This window comes from Scyliorhinus canicula, chromosome 3 (genome assembly GCF_902713615.1).
Source record: "Scyliorhinus canicula chromosome 3, sScyCan1.1, whole genome shotgun sequence".
Taxonomy (NCBI): domain Eukaryota; kingdom Metazoa; phylum Chordata; class Chondrichthyes; order Carcharhiniformes; family Scyliorhinidae; genus Scyliorhinus; species Scyliorhinus canicula.
Genome location: NC_052148.1, coordinates 201667445 through 201687746, shown reverse-complemented (window position 1 = coordinate 201687746; position 20302 = coordinate 201667445). Strand labels below are relative to the sequence as shown.

The following is a 20302-nucleotide window of genomic DNA, read 5'->3' as shown; positions in this document are numbered from 1 at the left end:
CAATGCTGACCAACAAAGAGGGTTCATCCCATCAGCCCGGGCTTGATTTATAACCCAGGTCAGATACCAGTCTAGTCACTCACTGTTATGTCCCTCTTTTTAAAAATAGAACACAAAGATCACTAACTTATTCCACAAATTAGGTATTATAAATTCATCAGTTTGCATTAATCATCTCCCAACGTATTCATACATAGTTACTTGTAACCATGACTACCTCAGAGTATGGAAATTGTTCACGAAACAAGTAAAGAAATTAACTGTGCCTAGATTACCAATATGAAACAGCAGGCAGGAAATGAGGCCTTCATTGCGGGAGGAATTGAGTACAGGGATAGGGATGCTTTACAGCAATTGGACAGGGCATTGGTGAGGCCACACCTGGAGTATTGTGTGCAGTTTTGGTATCCTTACCTGAGGAAGGATGTTCTTGCTATGGAGGGGGTGCAGAGAAGGCTACCAGGCTGATTCCGGGGATGAGACTGTCATATGAGGAGAGTCGGTTAGGATGATCATAGATTTCATAGAATTTACAGTGCAGAAGGAGGCCATTGGGCCCATCGAGTCTGCACCGGCCCATGGAAAGAGCACGCCGCTCAAACACACACTTCTTCCACCCCATCCCCTTAACCCGATGTGGTGATATGATCTGCATACTCGTCTGCCATTGGGCCAGAACGTCGGCTTACCATTGGCCCTGGTCGGTCATGTGCCTCTCGACCGATTGGCCGAGAGGCTGAGTTAACCATGCCTCTATTAACGAGGTATAAATGCTCAGACGCCTGACGATCGTCCCTTTCCACTGTAGACGATCGCAGAGCTGTGTTCTAGTCAATTAAAGCCAGACTTTGGTAAATCACTCGCCTCGCGTACAATCGATGGTACATCACCCAGTCACCCCAATTAACCTTTTTGGACACTAAGGGCAATTTATCATGGCCAATCCACATAACCCACACATATTTGGACTGTGGGAGGAAACCGGAGCACCCGTAGGAAACCCACGCACACACGGGAGAACGTGCAGACTCCGCACAGACAGTGACCCAAGCCGGGAATCGAACCTGGGACCCTGGAGCTGTGAAGCAACTGTGCTAACCACCATGCTACCGTGCTGCCCAATGATTATGATATTCATTGGAGTTTAGAAGAGTGAGAGGAGATCTCATAGAAGCTTACAAAATTCTAACAGGATTCTAGAGGGTAGATTCAGAAATAATTCAGAAAGGGATTAAGGAATTTGGGGGGAGGAAGGTGGGATCAGGGTATTCAACTTGATGATCAGCAATGATTATAATGAATGGTGGAGGAGGCTCGAAGGGCTGAATGGCCTCCTCCGGTTTCTATTTTCTATGTTTCTATGAAACTGCAAGGATATTAAGGTTTTTTCCAATGTTCCCAAGTAAATGGCTTAGCATCTTACTATTTAAACCATTTGAGCATAAAACATTTTGTTTACCTACAGGGCTGACATAAGAACATAAGAACATAAGAATATAAGAACTAGGAGCAGGAGTAGGCCATCTGGCCCCTCGAACCTGCTCCGCCATTCAATGAGATCATGGCTGATCTTTTGTGGACTCAGCTCCGCTTTCCGGCCCGAACACCATAACCCTTAATCCCTTTACTCTTCAAAAAACTATCTATCTTTACCTTGAAAACATGTAATGAAGGAGCCTCAACTGCTTCACTGGGCAAGGAATTCCATAGATTCACAACCCTTTGGGTGAAGAAGTTCCTCCTAAACTCAGTCCTAAATCTACTTCCCCTTATTTTGAGGCTATGTCCCCTAGTTCTGCTGTCACCCGCCAGTGGAAACAACCTGCCCGCATCTATCCTATCTATTCCCTTCATAATTTTAAATGTTTCTATAAGATCCCCCCTCATCCTTCTAAATTCCAATGAGTACAGTCCCAGTCTCCTCATAATCCAACCCCTTCAGCTCTGGGATTAACCTAGTGAATCTCCTCTGCACACCCTCCAGCGCCAGTACGTCCTTTCTCAAGTAAGGAGACCAAAACTGAACACAATACTCCAGGTGTGGCCGCACTAACACCTTATACAATTGCAACATAACCTCCCTAGTCTTAAACTCCATCCCTCTAGCAATGAAGGACAAAATTCCATTTGCCTTCTTAATCACCTGTTGCACTTGTAAACCAACCTTCTGTGACTCATACACTAGCACACCCAAGTCTCTCTGAACAACGGCATGCTTTAATATTTTATCGTTTAAATAATAATCCCGTTTGCTGTTATTCCTACCAAAATGGATAACCTCACATTTGTCAACATTGTATTCCATCTGCCAGACCCTAGCCCATTCACTTAACCTATCAAAATCCCTCTGCAGACTTCCAGTATCCTCTGCACTTTTCGCTTTACCACTCATCTTAGTGTCATCTGCAAACTTGGACACTTTGCCCTTGGTCCCCAACTCCAAATCATCTATGTAAATTGTGAACAATTGTGGGTCCAACACGGATCCCTGAGGGACACCACTAGCTACTGATTGCCAACCAGAGAAACACCCATTTATCCCAACTCTTTGCTTTCTATTAATTAACCAATCCTCTATCCATGCTACTACTTTACCCTTAATGCCATGCATCTTTATCTTATGCAGCAACCTTTTGTGTGGCACCTTGTCAAAGGCTTTCTGGAAATCCAGATATACCACATCCATCGGCTCCCCGTTATCTACTGCACTGGTAATGTCCTCAAAAAATTCCACTAAATTAGTTAGGCATGACCTGCCCTTTACGAACCCATGCTGTGTCTGCCCAATGGGACAATTTCTATCCAGATGCCTCGCAATTTCTTCCTTGATGATAGATTCCAGCATCTTCCCTACTACCGAAGTTAAGCTCACTGGCCTATAATTTCCTGCTTTCTGCCTACCTCCTTTTTTAAACAGTGGCGTCACCTTTGCTAATTTCCAATCCACCGGGACCACCCCAGAGTCTAGTGAATTTCGGTAAATTATCACTAGTGCATTTGCAATTTCCCTAGCCATCTCTTTTAGCACTCTGGGATGCATTCCATCAGGGCCAGGAGACTTGTCTACCTTTAGCCCCATTAGCTTGCCCATCACTCCCTCCTTAGTGATAACAATACTCTCAAGGTCCTCGCCTGTCATAGCCTCATTTCTATCAGTCGCTGGCATGTTATTTGTGTCTTCCACTGTGAAGACCGACCCAAAAAACATGTTCAGTTCCTCAGCCATTTCCTCATTTCCCATTATTAAATCTCTCTTATCATCCTCTAAAGGACCAATATTTACCTTAGCCACTCTTTTCTGTCTTATATATTTGTAAAAACTTTTACTGTCGGTTTTTATATTCTGAGTAAGTTTACTCTCATACTCTATCTTACTCTTCTTTATAGCTTTTTTAGTAGCTTTCTGTTGCCCCCTAAAGATTTCCCAGTCCTCTAATCTCCCAGCAATCTTTGCCACTTTACTATATGCTTTTTCCTTCAATTTGATACTCTCCCTTATTTCCTTAGATATCCACGGTCGATTTTCCCTCTTTCTACCGTCCTTCCTTTTTGTTGGTATAAACCTTTGCTGAGCACTGTGAAAAATCGCTTGGAAGGTTCTCCACTGTTCCTCATAGGATCCTTATTTGAAGATGGGCACTTCAAGGGTAATTTTATGAATCACGTTGCTGTCAGAAAGCTTTGCCAACCTGAAACATGTATCAGGAATACATTGTTTTCATTTTTAAAATAAATTTAGAGTACTCAATTCATTTTTTCCAATTAAGGGGCAATTTAGCATGGCCAATCCACCTACCCTGCACATCTTTGGGTTGTGGGGGCGAAACCCACACAAACACGGGATCGAACCTGTGACCTCAGTGCCGTGAGGCAGCAGTGCTAACCACTGTGCCACCTTGCTGCCCATCAGGAATTGGGTGGTTGGTGTCGAGGCAGAGTGGCTTTGATTTTCATTCTATTGAAAGGAATTTTCCACCAATTTTCTTCCTTCCGTATTCGAAGGCACTCATTCATGCTAGCATATAATTCTGCAACTATCTGTTGTCCTTTTATCCATCACACAAATGGGTGAGCAGACAGACAGTGCTGGCAGCTTCCTCAACTGTAGGGTTAGAAATTGCAGCTGAGATTTATCTGACATCATCACAAAGACCCTGATTACAACCTTCTAGCATGCAACAAAGACAGGAAAGGTCAGAGGTTAAAATAAGAGCAGTGTACTCACACTTATCTTGGCATTGGGCTCCTGTTTGTTGCCAATTTAACTCGCATGTTCCAAGAGCTGTTGGAGAGGATCTCTGCAGATAAGCAAGGGCTAATACATCTGCGAAACGTAGGAATCTTTTATTTTATACAAATAAGACACCCACCGTGCTTTTAATATGTAGTTTTTGCTGGCACAGGCAGTCCCAGAGCAAGCTGGCAGCTAACACAATGGGGGCCAGGAGGAGCTGGCGTGTCCCCAGCAGTCCGTTTACTTCAACAGCCAGAATCAAACAGGTTTTGCACTGTCACAATGCTATTAAACATAACTATGTGGATTACTTTTCAATTTGTTTTTCAGAAATAAACACTTCACTGTATTGACTGCAGTTCCAAACATTTCACAATCAGAAACATTCTTGGGGGAGGAGTGGGAGTGAGATGTGGGACAGATAATTTGCACCAGCATTAAAGAAATACGTTGTCAAATTTGCTCTATGGGACACAGAACCGAAAAATACTCTTATGATTCAATTGTGTTAAGGAACAAAATGTGCATTAATTTCAGTTTCAATAAGCCAGAGTCCATGTAAGAACTCAATTTTAATTGATGAGACTCCCAGACATGACGTAACTAGTTTACATTTTGATTTCATTACTTTTTCAGTTAACCTTTCTCTTTCTATAGGTGACAACTATGTCCCATTCAAAGAATGGAAAAATAATATCAATCCTAAAACAAATCTCTGAGGGTTCAGGTTCAAGTTTCGCTTCAGGAGTTAAGCATAAAAATCAGACTTTCCGACAGCAGAAGGCTTCACCTTCATCCAACAGGTTGCATTGGAGGAGTGAGTACGTGGTCCAAAGGGACACAAAACCATTTCCTCCATTTTTGTCAGCAGCAAACAAGATAAGAGAAAATGGTGGGTCGCGCAGGTCGGCCATCATGGGTTGCGAATGTCGGCCGGGTTGGGTCCCGATGGTTGGCCGGTTGGTAAAAATGGGTCCCCGAAAGAAAAGTTTGAAGAACACTGGTCTATGGCTTCTGAATAGGTGGCAGCAGCCACAACCACAGCGGGTAACCCGGGAGCCAATGCCACAACTGGGAGTGCGCCTCGAAGAGGCCAGGAACTTCCGGTTGTGTCAGAATGAAGACGTTGTGCAGATTGCCCGGGTATCGGGCGCAGCTGTGCATGATGTGCATTTCATGGTCGCACACCAGCTACATGTTCATCGAAGGGAACCCCTATTGGTTTGTGAAGACCGGCGTTTCATCTGCAGGTGTTCATAGGGTGACATGCCTCTGTCCCGGGGCATATCGATGATGGCACTTAACCCTGCTGCCCAGGCATCCTGGTGGGCTTGGTCCGCATTGAAATTGATGTATTGTGACGACCTGGCATATAGTGCCTCCGTGGTGGCATGGATGCACCTGTGCAGCTAGGTTTTGAGATCCCGGACAGGTCCCCACTTGGCGCCTGGAAGGACCCCGTGGTGTAAACGTTCAGGGTAACCATCACCTTAATGGTCACTGGCAGCGGGTCCCCTCCCCAAATCACCCGCGGTGCCTGGTGCGCCATGATCTGGTAGATATGTCACAAGGTTCCCTGCTCAGCCTGAGGGGCACCCATATGGCCGATATCACCCTGCTGAATCATGGGCCACGCTGGGTGTTCAGTGGGGTGTGCAGCAAGATGGCTGTCTTGCAGGCAGTGGCAATGATGGTCCATGCCTGCACATCGCCTCGGTCACATGGGGTGGCCCTCCAGTCCCACGGTCTGCCTCCTGGTCACTCCCTATCAAAAACCTATCAGCCTATCAAATACCTCACTGCCAATTTTTAACCCATCGGTGTCTCGTCTATCTCCTTTTTCATGTGACTTGGACACCATTGAAGTTAAAAACTCACCACTATTCTTAGAATTCCCCCTATACCAAAAAAGGGTTGCTATTCTAAATGGTGAACAGGGATTCTCACTCTCCGATGCAGGCTTCGGTGGATGCTATTCAGGTCAAACTATATTTTCAAGTTATCCCCCGGTATAACCCATACCTTCACCAAAGAATTTTACCTACTTATCCCTTAGTAGCATTGATATCCTGGGTCCTGCATTGCTAAGTAAGTAAAGTAGGCTAATAACCACTGTTTCAGGTTAAAACTTTTAAGTTATTTTATTATTATATATTTTTTCTTTTAAAAAGATGCACTCACTGTCTTTGCAGAAAAGTAAAAAGATCTTGCTTCTGGATCCTTCTGGTTGGTTGAAGGGACCTTCAGGCCCAACTTGACAATCAATCTTCTTTTTAAAATCTGGTCTTCTTTAGCTGTCGCTGGTGAGCTCGGTTGCTGTGTCCTATCTTTCCCGTGTACCGAGCTGTGAGAGCTGGCTCTGCTGGCTGTCCCCTTTCTTCAGGTTTATATTCTTTTTCTAACAGTTATTAAGTTTTTATGACTTTATTGTAAAGTAACTTATTTCACTTTGATTGTAAAAAGTATCTTTGATCTAAACATTCTAATACAACTAAGTATTCATTTTGACATAACCTCACCTCTTGGGCAGCACGGTAGCATTGTGGATAGCACAAATGCTTCACAGCTCCAGGGTCCCAGGTTCGATTCTGGCTTGGGTCACTGTCTGTGCGGAGTCTGCACATCCTCCCTGTGTGTGCGTGGGTTTCCTCCGGGTGCTCCGGTTTCCTCCCACAGTCCAAAGATGTGCAGGTTAGGTGGATTGGCCATGCTAAATTGCCCTTAGTGTCCAAAATTGCCCTTAGTGTTGGGTGGGGTTGCTGGGTTGTGGGGATAGGGTGGAGGTGTTGACCTTGGGTGGGGTGCTCTTTCCAAGAGCCGGTGCAGACTCGATGGGCCGAATGGCCCCCTTCTGCACTGTAAATTTTGTGACATTGTGTATGTGTGACTCTCAGGTCTCTGATTACATTGTTTCCTTTGTGATGTTCAAAGTCCCTTTGTGATATTCAAAAATGCTTTGGTTTCAATAAGGGTGTGAATTTTGGTTTGGTTCATGTCATTTCTATAGTTTTATTTTCTAATTGTGTCCTCAGCTCATAATTTTGACTTTGATTTTGACTTTAAATTATGTTTCTCGTAGACTGATAGTCTCCAATTTTCTTTTAATTTACTTGATATCGGCAGAACTTCACACTTAGAATTGTCACCAAATTCAACTGAACCTCATCCTTTCCTTTCCAGCTGTTTACTAAGAGAGTTAATTTCAGTGAAGGTGTGAAACATTGCTTTTAGCTGTATGCTAAAATCCACTTGGTTAGGACTTGAAAGACCTGCCCGTTTTAAACATTCGTCACCTAATTCAACTGAAACTTTCTTCCATGCTTTTCCAGATGCTTACTAAGGTAGTTACTTTCAATGAAGGTGTGAACCATTGTTTCTGGCTTCATACAAAAATCCTGTGTGTTTGTTTGGGAGAAGGAATCTGCATTTTACAATCCTGCTCTTTGCAGCTGCTATTAACCCTTCGTGGGATATTTCTCTGTATCCTCTCATGTTTCTCTCAGACCAGATATTGCCAGACTTCCATTTTCAAATGACACATCTTTCCATATTTTTAAATACAGCATGTTCTGTGGTAAAGACAGATACTCATTCAATACCATTCAGCCTCCCTTCATGTCTAAACACCTTTTCAGTTCCATAATCAGCTCCATCCTCCTTTTACCACCCTGTCACTTTTTATATTCCAATTGAAGTATTTTGTATTCATTTACCGGCTAACTGGCAGTCTCCACCCACAGGATTTTGCTTCTCTTATTTGTTTTCTCGCTTCTGCTCCAAGCCTCCCATATTCAGGCTAAATCTCAATTGTGTGGTCCACCTGATATCTGTCATACACACCCGTTTCTGTTCCTCTATATTCAACCCCAGATGGCCTCAGAGAAGACAGTACTGTGTTCGGAATGTTCTCTGGGACTAAGGCTGTGAGTGGTGCAGTCACAGAGGCTAAGGCCCCAAACAGTGTAGTGACAGAGGCTGAGGCTGTGAGTGGCTCTGTAATGGGATGGGGGATGGGAGCTGTGCAGCCACAGAGGCCGTGGCCCTGAGCCGAGTGGTGACAGAGGCTGAGGCAGTGAGCGGAGCATTCACAACGTCTGAGTCTGTGAGGGGAGCAGTGACAGTGGGTGAGACTTTGAGCAGAGCGAGCACTGAAACAGAGGCCATGTGGGAGCGGACACTGTGGTTGAGGCTGTGAGCGGAGTGTTCTATTCACAGGGCCTGAGGCCTTGAGTCTTGCTCCCTCGCTCTCACTCTCTCTCTCTCTCTCTTTCTCACTCTCATTTTTCTCTCTCTGTGAGTCTGTGATTGGAGCTGGAAGAAACATTCACATCAATCATCACAACACAACGAGGCGTGTGGGGTTAAATCTGTAAAAATTAAATTTAATATCAACACTCCTAATACAAGCTCGACTCGATCAATTAATTAATTAAGTAAAAACAAAAAAGTAAACCTAATTAAAAAGTAAACTTAATTAAATACGTAACGTTAAAATTTCTGTTCTACATAATGTATATCTATGAAATCAGTAAACATTTAAAATTAGTCTATATACAACTATATCTCGATCAAGAAATTAGATGAAATACAAGTTCAATTTGAGGAAACAATCCATTGAGGTGGAGCGTCTTCATTCGGTGATTGTGGTGAGTGGGCTCTGAAGCATCGGACCTGGTCTCTGATGATGTTAGTCTCCATCTCGCTGCTGTTACCACCCGTTTATCCGCGCTGCTGGTCTCACGCTCGCTGCTGCCGCTCCGTTATCTATTCCTGCTGATCGAGCAATCACTGCTCTCGCCCTCTTTATGCTTCTTGCTGGTCTCCTCAACATTCAGGGAACAGGAAAAACAAAAACAAAGAAGAATTAGATAAACTCTGGGAAAGAATAATAAACAATCTAGAATAAAAACAATTGGTGCCAATTTCAGGGCACTGAGAATAAATCTTTGCAGGATTAATTTGAACCAATTATTGGCAGCAAAACTGTAACAGAACGGCAGTCTGAGAGGATTAGCAGGGCTCCGGAATAGTCCTCGTAGCTCCAGCTGCCGATACGGGGCCCTGCACTTCCGGCCGCGGGCCCACGCCTGCGCGCTGCGGCGGCCTGCGGCGGCAGTCCCTCGCAACATGGTGGACCCACACCGCAGACTGGCTCCGACAATATAGGTGCACCCGGGATCACGTGCACCCGCCGATCGATGGCCCCCAATCGCAAGCCTGTCCGTCCTGGAGGCCCCGCCCCCTCCCCCGTGACGGATCGCCCTATCCCCCACTGTGTCCACAGCTGCCACTCTGAGCTCCCGCCAGGTGGAACCATGAGTGAACTACGCCTGTTATGGGCCAGCTTTTCCTGTGAGCACAGAGAGAGGACATTGTGAGCTGCACCCTTCATGCCTTGCCGGCTGCGGGGTATGCGGGGGCTGGGGCGGGGACAGGCATGGGCACCACTACTGATGATGGGTAGGGTGCACAGGTGGGTGCTCCGGTGTGTTGGGGCACAGGTGTGGTTTTGTGCTGGGGGGCACGGTGCCAACCGCAGGGCTGTGGGGGGTAAGGGGGTCAGCCGGGGAGCAGTGCCAGGGGGCGGATGCTAAATCACCCCTGCGACCATGGAGTTCATTGAGCATCTTGCGGCACTGGGTGCCAATCTTTCTGGCGAATCAGCTGGCAGACAGCCAGTTGCCCTGTGAAGCCCGTGGGGCATCATTAATTGGCCTAATTAATGTTAGATACCGTTGAGGGTCCCGCTGGATCGTCCGTCATGAAACACCCGCCAATTCCCGCTCCCTCCCACATTTAGAACAAATTCCATTAGATCATGCCCTACAACGGTGCAAATAAGGAGGAAAAGATTAGAAGAAAAGAGAAAGTTAGCCAGAAATTTAAAAACCTTCAGTATCGGCTTCGACAGATATTTGAAAACTAAAAGCGTGAACAAAGTGAGCTTCTGTCCTCCAGAAAATGGTTCCAATCCGATCAGCCATGATCTTATTGAATGATGGAACACGCTGGAGGGGCTCAATGGCCTCCTGCTGTTCCTAATGTGTCCATATGTCTGTATGATGTTAGGCTGCCTGGCCTCCTAGAGCACTGTTTACTGATCCTGAATAACAGTCTACCATTTGCAAACTTCCAATCTGATAGGACAGTTCCCAAATCCAAGGAACTTTGGAAAATCATAGCTCATGCATCCTGATAATTTATCAACCTTTGTACAACCAGTCTGTCAAATATCTCCTCCAACAATTTTAAGCTCATCTAGTGTCTTGAGAGCCTCCTCTTCCACGATGGCTTCAACAGCATCTTCTTCCTTGTTCAAGACCGAAGCAAAGCACCCATTTAGTATCTCAGCCATGTACCTTCTCGTGCATTAATCCCCTAATTGATACAAATCAGCTCCACTCTACCTCTTCTTATTCACATCCCATAGACGGTCTTTGGATTCCATGGGAATTTAGCTGCCAGCTTCTTCTCATAGTTTCGCTTTACCGTTCTTATTTCTATTATCAATTCCTCTCTGAATTTTCTTCATTCAGCTTGTTTCTCACCTGATTATTTAGCTGACGTTAGTCACCTTATTTCTGCTTCATCTTGCACTTCAGTTCTCTGATCATCCTGGGAGCTCTGGGAGCAAGGCACAAGATTGGACTGCAGGCCGGGGGTTGGTGGGGGTGATCGTGTGAGTGGGGGTGGGATTTGTTGAGCATGGGGGCGGTGTTGTGTGAAGAGCTGGGTGAGGGTGGTGTGGGGTTTGTTTTGGGGTGAGGGTGGGGTAAAGAGTCATCAGAGAACATTGTTGTTCATGCTTGCCCCCCGGGGGAGGAGGAGGTGCCACCAGGAGGAGGCACCTGGACAGATTCCGCCACTGTTCAGGGTCTGGCACCGTCACAACATGGCGCACAATCGATTCTAATGAGAAACGGTACTGGACCCGTCGGATTAGCAATTGACACTCAGGAGGTTGACAAGTTGCAGCTGCAAATAAACACTTCACTCCTCACAGACACCACCCTAGCCAACAAGATGGCAGCAAGATGCACGGCTCCATGTTTCACGAACGCACAGCTCAATACCCACCTGGAAGCCATGGAGGAGGGACAGGTGACTCTTTACCCCACCCTCACCCCAAAACAAACCCCACACCACCCTCACCCAGCCCTTCACACAACACCACCCCCACCCTCAACAAATCCCACCCCCACTCACACGATCACCCCCACCACCCCCCGGCCCGCGGTCCAATCTTGTGCCTTGCAGGAGCTACTGGAGATGGAGTGGGTGCATCCGGTGTCCCACCCCCAACCAGTGCCACAGCCGGAGCCCCCCATGAACTGAGCAGCGAAGAGCGCAGCTTGGATGGCCGCCTTCCACCCGAGACTCAGGAGACCCCGGAGCTGAGTCGGAGGGTCACACTAATTTACCATCGCAGCTGTCTCCAATAACCTCCATCATCCCAGAGACACTCACCTCGGTGGGCACTTTAATGAAGAGACTCCTGGGCCACTCTTCGGTCCGCACCACACAGCTGTTCCGGAACCAGCTCATATGCCAATCCCATGACGGACGCCAGGACATGGAGATCACTACGGACAATCATTATGTTGGTGCCCGGAACGAAAGGAGCATGTCACTCATTACATTGAGGATTGCCTCATTTGTGCCCAGAATATTCCTGACGGTGATGCCAGGAGGGGACATATAGGACACACCTGTCCTGTGGAGGGTTCCTGGATGAATTACCATGTGGATTACATCGGCCCACTCCCATCATGCAGAAATGGATTTAAGGATGTACTAGTTCTCATTGCCACCTTCACGAAGCAGTTCCCACCCCCAACGCAACCGCCCCACAACCACTCACACTCCCCAGTCCCCCTATTGGACATGGGGCCACGCTGGACCACGTTTGGTCAAAGTAGCCAAATGATTTAGGTTCCAGGACACGGTAACCCTGAACCCAATGAACACAAGCAACCGACAGTTGCGGGTCTGGCGACCAGGGGAGGTAGATGATTTCATGGATGAACCTCCCATGGGGGTATTGCAAGAACAACTGCAGAGCGCAGTGTTCTGAGGTGTGTGGAGCACAAACATTCTGAGGTACCCAGATGATGACAATCGGACGCCTCCCAATAAACATGGTACACAATTTCTGATGGAACCTGCCTCATCATCTGTGCTCTACGCACATTACTCTTCTTTGTTTGTGCGTTGTTTCACCCTCGTCTCCCTATTCCTTCTTCTCCCTGCATGTTATTTGCAATTCAAACTGTCCCTCACCTCTCACTGATCAGACTGTGAGAGCACCTTTGTCATCAGCACTAACGCTGAGCCATCTTTACGCCCACGGATAACAGACTACCAATTGATACTACATTGTGTGCCCGCCACACAACTCCACGAATGTCCCCCACTACCGGATCTAAAAAAATTAATCAACTTCACTTCCAGTTTCCACTCCTCCATCACTTTCACCTGGTCCATCTCAGACACTTCCCTTCCTCTCCTTGATCTTTCTGTCTCCATTTCCGGCAATAGACTATCTATTAATATCCACTACAAGCCCACTGACTCCTACAGCTACCTGGACTACAGCTCTTCGCACGCTACACCCTGTAAGGACTCCATCCCTTTCTCTCAGCTCCTTCACCTCTTGTCGCATTTGTTCCGATTATGCCATTTTCCAAAATGGTGCTTCGAAAATGTGTTCCTTCTTCCTCAACCATGATTTCCCACCTACAGTTGTGGACAGGACCCTCAACAGTGTGTGGTCCATCTCCCAAGCCACTACCCTCGGCCCCTCCCCTCCCTCCCTTAATAAGGATAGAGTCCCCCTCGTTCTCACATTTCACCCCACCAGCCTCCATATGCACAGCATAATCCTCCACCATTTTCACCAACTCCAGTGTGATGCCATCACCAAACACATCTTCCCTTCACTCCCTCTGTTAGCATTCCGCAGAGACCATTCCCTCCTGGATAATCTAGTCCACTCCTCCACCATACCCAGTACCTCTCCCATCACCCATGGCACCTTCCCATGCAATTGTAGAAGGTATAACACCTGCCCCTTTACCTCTTCCATGCTTAACATCCCAACTCAAAACACTCATTCCACGTTACACAGCGTTTCACTTCCAATTTGGTCTATTGCATTCGCTGCTCCCAATGTGGTCTCCTCTATATCGGAGAGACCAAACACAGACTGGGTGATCGCTTTGCTGAGCATCTTCGGTCTGTGCTCATTCAGGACCCTGACCTTCCCGTTGCTTGCCATTTTAACACAAGACCCTGCTCCCATGGCCACATGTCTGACCTTGGCCTGCTGCAATGTTCCACTGAAGCTCAATGCAAACTGGAGGAACAACATCTCATCTTCCAGTTAGGCACACTACAGCCTTCCGGCCTGAACATCGAATTCAACAACTTCAGATGATCAGCCCCACCTCGACCCATTTGTTTTCATCCCATTTCATTTTAAGTTTCTTTTACCATTTCTTTTATTCTTGTTTTACTTTATTTATATTTACCCCCCCCCAATCTTATCCACCTTTCCTTACCTTTTCTCCCCTTTGCTTCCCCCTTCCCCTCCCCCGACATCTACATCTGTCACAGTTTACCCTCTGATGTTTGTTTCTTTGCTGTTTAACCTTTCACACCTTTTGTTCTCTCTGGGGACTGGCATTAGCACTCTTTCCCCTTGGTTTCTGTGGACGTTAGCACCTGGTTTCCCTTGGTTTCTGTGGCTATGACTCATCTTTCATTCTCACTCCACAGTATAAATATTTTCCACTTTCCCTGTCTTTTAGCTTTGACAAAGAGTCACCTGTGCTCAAAATGTTAGCTCTTTCCTCTTCCCACAGATGCTGGCAGACCTGCTGAGATTTTCCAGCATTTTCTCTTTGGTCCCGGGGTCTCATACTTGTTTAGCATTGAGTATCCAGGTTGTCTTGTGTATGACGTTTGTAGAACTGTAAATTCCTAAGGCCAACCTGTTCTTCAGTTTGTACTGACAAGTATTTCTCCACTTTTGTATTAGGTTGACGATATTTTCCCACCTCTACATTAGACTGCCAATTGTATCTCACAGTACGGACACTTCCATTTTTCTAACCATATTATGTCTGTTATGTAATGTATATTTGTCTGTGTTACTCATGTACTATGTCGTAGGGAGTTGTGCATGTAGAGTTAGGGGGCGCGATTCTCCGACCCCATGCCGGGTGGGAGAATTGCGGGAGTGCCGGGAGAATCACGCCACGCCGCCCTGGCATCCGCACGCGATTCTCCCACCCACCCACCCACCCCCCCCCCCCCCCCCCCCCCCCCCAAAACGCGTGTCGCGATTAACGACAGGCCGCTCGGAGAATTGCCGCACCAGTCGAGCGGCGATTCTCTGGCCCGGATGGGCCGAACGGCCTGCCGAACCCGACCGGTTCACGCCGGCGCCAACCACACCTGGTCGCTGCCGGCGTGAACAGCGCGTGACCGCTGCATGTGGGGCAGGTGAGGGGCGGAGGGAGAATCGAGCACCAGGGGGGTGCTCAGGAGGGGTCTGGCCCGCGATCGGTGCCCACCGATCGTCGTGCCGGCATCTCTGAAAGACGCACTCCTTTCCCTCCGCCGCCCCGCAAGATCAATCCTCCATGTCTTGCGGGGCAGCGGAGTGGAAGACGGCAACCGCGCATGCGCAGGTGACATCATTCAGGCGGCCCCGGCCGCGTCATTCAGGCGGCGCCGCTTTGACGCAAGCGTCAAGGCCCGGCGCACGAGATTGACGCGCCACCGCTCCTAGCCCCCTGGGGGGGGGGGGGGGGGGGGGAATAGGGGGCGAGGAGCGGCCTCCGACGCCCGAGTGAAACACTCCGGTTTTCACTCCGGCGTCGGCACTTTGACTCCCTTCGGGAGAATTTCGCCCAGAGTCTTGCCTGACGGACAGGTGACTGGGGATGCAGGGAAGGTATTGCTCCGAGTGTGTGATCCACCACGCTTCGCCTTAAGGATCAAGAGGAGGGATCTGTGTCCTTCTGAAATGGCCGTCCGCAAAGAGTGATGGGACATTGGCACCACATGGACACAGCAGGCTGTAGCTTGTAAATATACAAAGGCAGCAGCACGGACGATGCCTCGGGACATAGCGGATAAACGCAGGAGGGGGCCATTTGGCATCTGGAATATGCTCTGCCATTCGTGCTCTCGCCGCCGACGGCAACAGCGGTGGTCACCAGCCAAGGAGAGAAACATCCACGCAATCCACAGAGGGACCAGAGCCGGGGACGGACGACCAGCAACAGACATCCAGCACTGCCAGACAATGGGTTCCAGATAAGGCCATATGTGCCCTGTACTTGCCAGTCACCTGGATGTGGAGTTATTCTTGTGTTTAATTTAGAGTGGACTTGTATTTGTGTGTTCAGTTTGTGTGCGTGTAATAAACTATTACCGTATTAAACAACTTGTATGGTCATTTGTCAACCGTTTACGGGTTAAAGACACACACTGTGGTTTAGAAGGTACAACAGGGGTGAGGGGAGAAGGGTGAGGGGGGTGTGGGTCGAGGGTGGGTGTGGGAGTTGTGTCCACACATGTGTCATGGGGATGCGCAACTACGCAGGGTCTCACTTGCTCACCCACGGCCGACCTCCACCTTGGTGACCTTCCTTTCCCCTGGGCTGCCCTCTGCTCGGGTATGCTGAGGGGCCGCAGGTCTGGTGGTCCCCCTCCATCAAAAGGGCAGCACGGTAGCATGGTGGTTAGCATAAATGCTTCACAGCTCCAGGGTCCCAGGTTCGATTCCCGGCTGGGTCACTGTCTGTGCGGAGTCTGCACGTCCTCCCCGTGTGTGCGTGGGTTTCCTCCGGGTCCTCCGGTTTCCTCCCACAGTCCAAAGATGTGCCGGTTAGGTGGATTGGCCATGCTAAATTGCCCATAGTGTCCTAAAAAAAAGTAAGGTTAATGGGGGGGGGGGGGGGGTGTTGTTGGGTTACGGGTATAGGGTGGATACGTGGGTTTGAGTAGGGTGATCATTGCTCGGCGCAACATAGAGGGCCAAAGGGCCTGTACTGTGCTGTACTGTTCTATGTTCTATCTCCCACTCCCACCGGTTGTTTGCAGCCTTCTCCTGGGGAGAGGGTGAAACACATACAACGACACTGTTAGATGTTCCGACGTATGCAGCCCAGGGGTTGGGTAGGCGATGGCCTCAGTGGCCAGGGCACCCGGCCATTGTGGTTGGCATGGGTGCTGACATGTGGGATGTGGGGCAGTGTGGGGGGCGGCCGTACCCCAGGGAGGGGCAGGGTTACAGGTGTGTGGGACGCGGGTCTCCCGACTCACCCTGGCTGCCCTGAGTCTATTCCGGCACTGCTGGCCAGTCCGGACAGCGTTGCCCATGGCGCTAACTGCGTCTGCCACCTGTGCCCAGGCATGGCGAACGGTGGCGCCTCGTGGCCTTCCTCCCGGGCCGGGGTACAGGGTCCACCTTCTCTCCTCCATGGCATCCCTGAGACTCTCCAGCTCAGCATCCCTGAACTGTGGCACAGTAAAACACCGCTATTCCCACGCCGGCTCAGAACTTCGTCTCAGAAATGGACAATCCAGCTCCATATTTTCGGTTGACATGCAATTCTCTGGCCAATTGTATTTCCTGATTTGGCGTCAATCGATGGAGAATCCCACCCAATATATTTAGTTCTCTCATCAAAATCATTAATATATAATGTGAACAGTAGGGGTCCTAGCACAGATTCCTGTGGAGGGTTGGAAATAGGCCCATTTAATCCAGCGCTTTGCTTCTTGTCTGCTAACCAGCTTTCTATCTATCTCAAGACATTACCCACAGTCTCATGTGCTTTAACTTCACATAGTATTCTGCTATGTGAGACCTTGTCAAAAGCTTTCTGAAAGGTAAATAAACCATATCCACCGGTTCTCCCTGGTCAATTCTACTGGTTACATCTTCAAAGACTTGTAGTAGGTTTGTCACGCATGATTTCTCTTTTGTAAATCCAAGTTGACGTTATCTGATTATATCACTGCTTACCAAATACCATGCTATGAAATCCTTGATAATGGACTGTAGCAAGTTCCCTACTACCGACATTAGGCTCACCGGTCCATAGTTCCCTGTTTTCTCTCTACCTCCCTTTTTGAATACCAGGGTTATATCGGCTCCCCTCCAATCTGTAGGAACCGTTCCAGAATCCAAAGAATTTTGCTAAATGACCATGTATAGATCTATTTCTAGGGCCACTTCCTTAAGTACTCTGAGATTAAGAGGCCATGCAGAATTATCCACCTTCAATCCCATTAAATTCCCCCAAACCATTTCTTTACTAATATTAATTTCCTTCAGTTCTTCATTGAAACTGGTGTTCCTCTGAACTTAATGTACATTATTCATGCCTTCCTTTGTAAGGACAGAAGCAAAGTACTAATTTAGCTCCCCATGAAGAATTCCCCATTAGACTCATGTAAATATGAGTTGCCATCTTGACGCCGCACTCACCCGCTTCCCGGTAGTCACCAACCGCACCAGCGAGGCCTACACCTGGTGCCAATTATTACTGGTCTCCACAAGCAGAGACCAGTCATGATGGCTATCGGCTGTCTCGTAGTCCACTGGAGCATCCAGATTGGATAGGGCAATACCTGGCACTCCACCTGGCACTAAGATACCCTGGCAGTGCCAAATTGGCACTGTCAGTGTGCCAGGGACACTGCCTGGGTACCAGACTGGAAATGACAGGGTGCCCAGGTGCCAGGTTGTCACTGCCAAAGTTCAGGGCCTGAGCAGGGCCATGCCCATGAAAAGGGGTCATGGGATGTTATGAAAGGTGGGGTGTGAAGGGGGTATGAAGACCCTCAAAAAGGTTGGGGTGGTGAAGGGGAGGGTAATGAAAAGGGGGGAGCTTGAAAAGGGGCATAGTGGGGCCTGAAAAGTGGGGTCCCTCAGCGACCCCTCACGGGATGTCCTCATTTCAGGTGGAGGGTGCGGGTGGTGGGCAATGCCACTATCAGCGGGGTGTGGCATTGCCCATCGGTGGGGGAGTGGTGGCAGACCCTCAAACTCACATCAACACCTGTGCACCCTTTCAGAATGGCGGCCTAATCCAGGAGCCAGTCTCGCTGCCGAGTTCAGTTTTCCACTGATGAAAAAATTGAGGCCTTGACCGGGGAGAAACTCGCTAAGGCCAAAAAAAGACCAATTAAGTCTGGGTGAATACCAATCTCGATCTCACACAAAAAGCCAACAGGAAAAACCTCACCAAACTTGCCAAGATTCCATACTCAGGCAACATTCCTCAAATACAATAAATTTACAATAGTCATAAAAGTGCTCGAAAAGAAGAGAGATAAATTCACGATAACTTCCCTGTTTGGCTTTTCCCCGTTCCAGTCTGAGCCTCTGATGAGTTTAATTTTTCGGTCCTCGGCCCAGTCGCCTGCGGATCTTCTCTTCAATTTCGGCTTTCCAGCTTCTGACGCGAACTGTCGAGCGTTCAACGATGTTCCTGGTGTTTGAAGCGACTTGACTTTTTTGCAGTTCTTTCTTCACTTGAGCTGATTTGTCAGCCAGCCACGACTGCATTCTCTCAACAGAATGTTCCAGTAATGGTCTCAGATTTGAGGGAGTGGCTGCTGAACACTGCTCACTCTCAGTGTTGCTTGGGAACTGCCTGTGTAACTGTCCGGTAGAATTGCAGGTGTCTGAGTCCAACGGCAATTCCAGGTCGATGTTGACGTCCATTCCTGTAGCTGTGGTATTGTCCGTTATGGCTCTCTCGGTGTTGCTCAGCAGTGAGTCATTCTCACTGCTGCTGGAGAATTGCACAAATAAAAATCCGGTGGACTTAAAGCTCCAAGTGTCCGACGAGGATTCTAGATCGCTGCTGTCCATTTCATCATCATCTGGGAAATTTGTAAATGCTCCAGCTGGGGTATTGTCCACAGTGGCTGCCTCAGTGTTGCTGAGCAGTGAGGCTTGGTCCTCTGGATAATCATCGATGGCAACAGAGGAGACTTCACCGGCAGATCTGTCTTCATCATTACTATTGCCATTGACGCTATTTTCCTGTTCAATTTGGCAATCAATATCATCAAGGTTAACAGCTGGAGTAAGTGATTCAATCATTGGTTCAGGTGAGCTGCTTGTCCACTCAATCATCTGACAGTCACTCACAATTTGGCAATCAATGTCATCAAGGTTAACAGCTGGAGTAAGTGATTCAATCATTGGTTCAGGTGAGCTGCTTGTCCAGTCAATCATCTGACAGTCTTTCACACCTTCACTGGTCTCCAGGGAAACTCCCAGATCGTGCTGGTCATTCTGTACGCTGGTGACCAGGATCGCCCTCCTCCACAGCAGCTGACCGTTGATCTCTGACATGAGGGCCTGGAGGTTCAGCTCCTCTTCATCCTCAGCGTCTGACTGTTCGGTTCCAACTTCGGTCTCCTGAACAGACACAACGGCAACTGAAGTATTTTGTCCATTGACACGTTGTGCCTGATCTCCACTGGGGATATTTTCTTCAATTCCGACAGTTCTCACTTCATCAGTCCTTGCGATCGAAACGTAACGAACTGCTCCATGTATTTTTCCAGTTGCCCAACAATATACAATCCACGTAGTCACGATCATTGTTCAGAGTGCCTGGATATAATGTTCACTCTTAGCAATCGTTTTCCGTCTGAGCAGTTGGCAGGTAGAACACCAAATCAATGGTAAACATTCTGTCAACAGCTAGTTAAACTGGGTAACTATGGAAACGGGTGATGCGGGATAACGTAAACAAACATGGTGGGTACCGTGACAACACGGAACTCTGTCACAACAGCATCATACCCGACAGTGTGATGTCACAGGGACCCACAATTCCCCAATTTCGACAATCAATTCAGGAAGCAAAGAACAAGGGGCAGAGTTCTCTGTTTGAGAGACTGAGTGTAGACACCAGGACTGAATGGGAGGTGTTCCACGGTCCTGAAGGGGGCGTGACTGCCGGAGTCACTCAGGACATGCTAATGTGGCAGCACTCACACCACGTGGTACTAGTGCAATTCCAATGC

The 20302-nt window shown here is 48.2% G+C and overlaps 2 protein-coding genes across 2 annotated transcripts in view; one reads left to right on the top strand and one right to left on the bottom strand.

Moving 5' to 3' along the window:
• Positions 1-20302, top strand: part of LOC119963224 — a 105684-nt gene that overhangs the window by 41417 nt on the left and 43965 nt on the right. The window lies entirely within an intron of this gene.
• On the bottom strand, positions 17519-19922 carry LOC119963223. Its single transcript, XM_038791999.1, has 2 exons — positions 19503-19922; positions 17519-19400 (listed from the first exon to the last, which is right to left on the bottom strand). Exons 1-2 carry the CDS (start codon positions 19872-19874, stop codon positions 18651-18653), a joined length of 1122 nt encoding a protein of 373 aa, XP_038647927.1. The 5' UTR covers positions 19875-19922; the 3' UTR covers positions 17519-18650.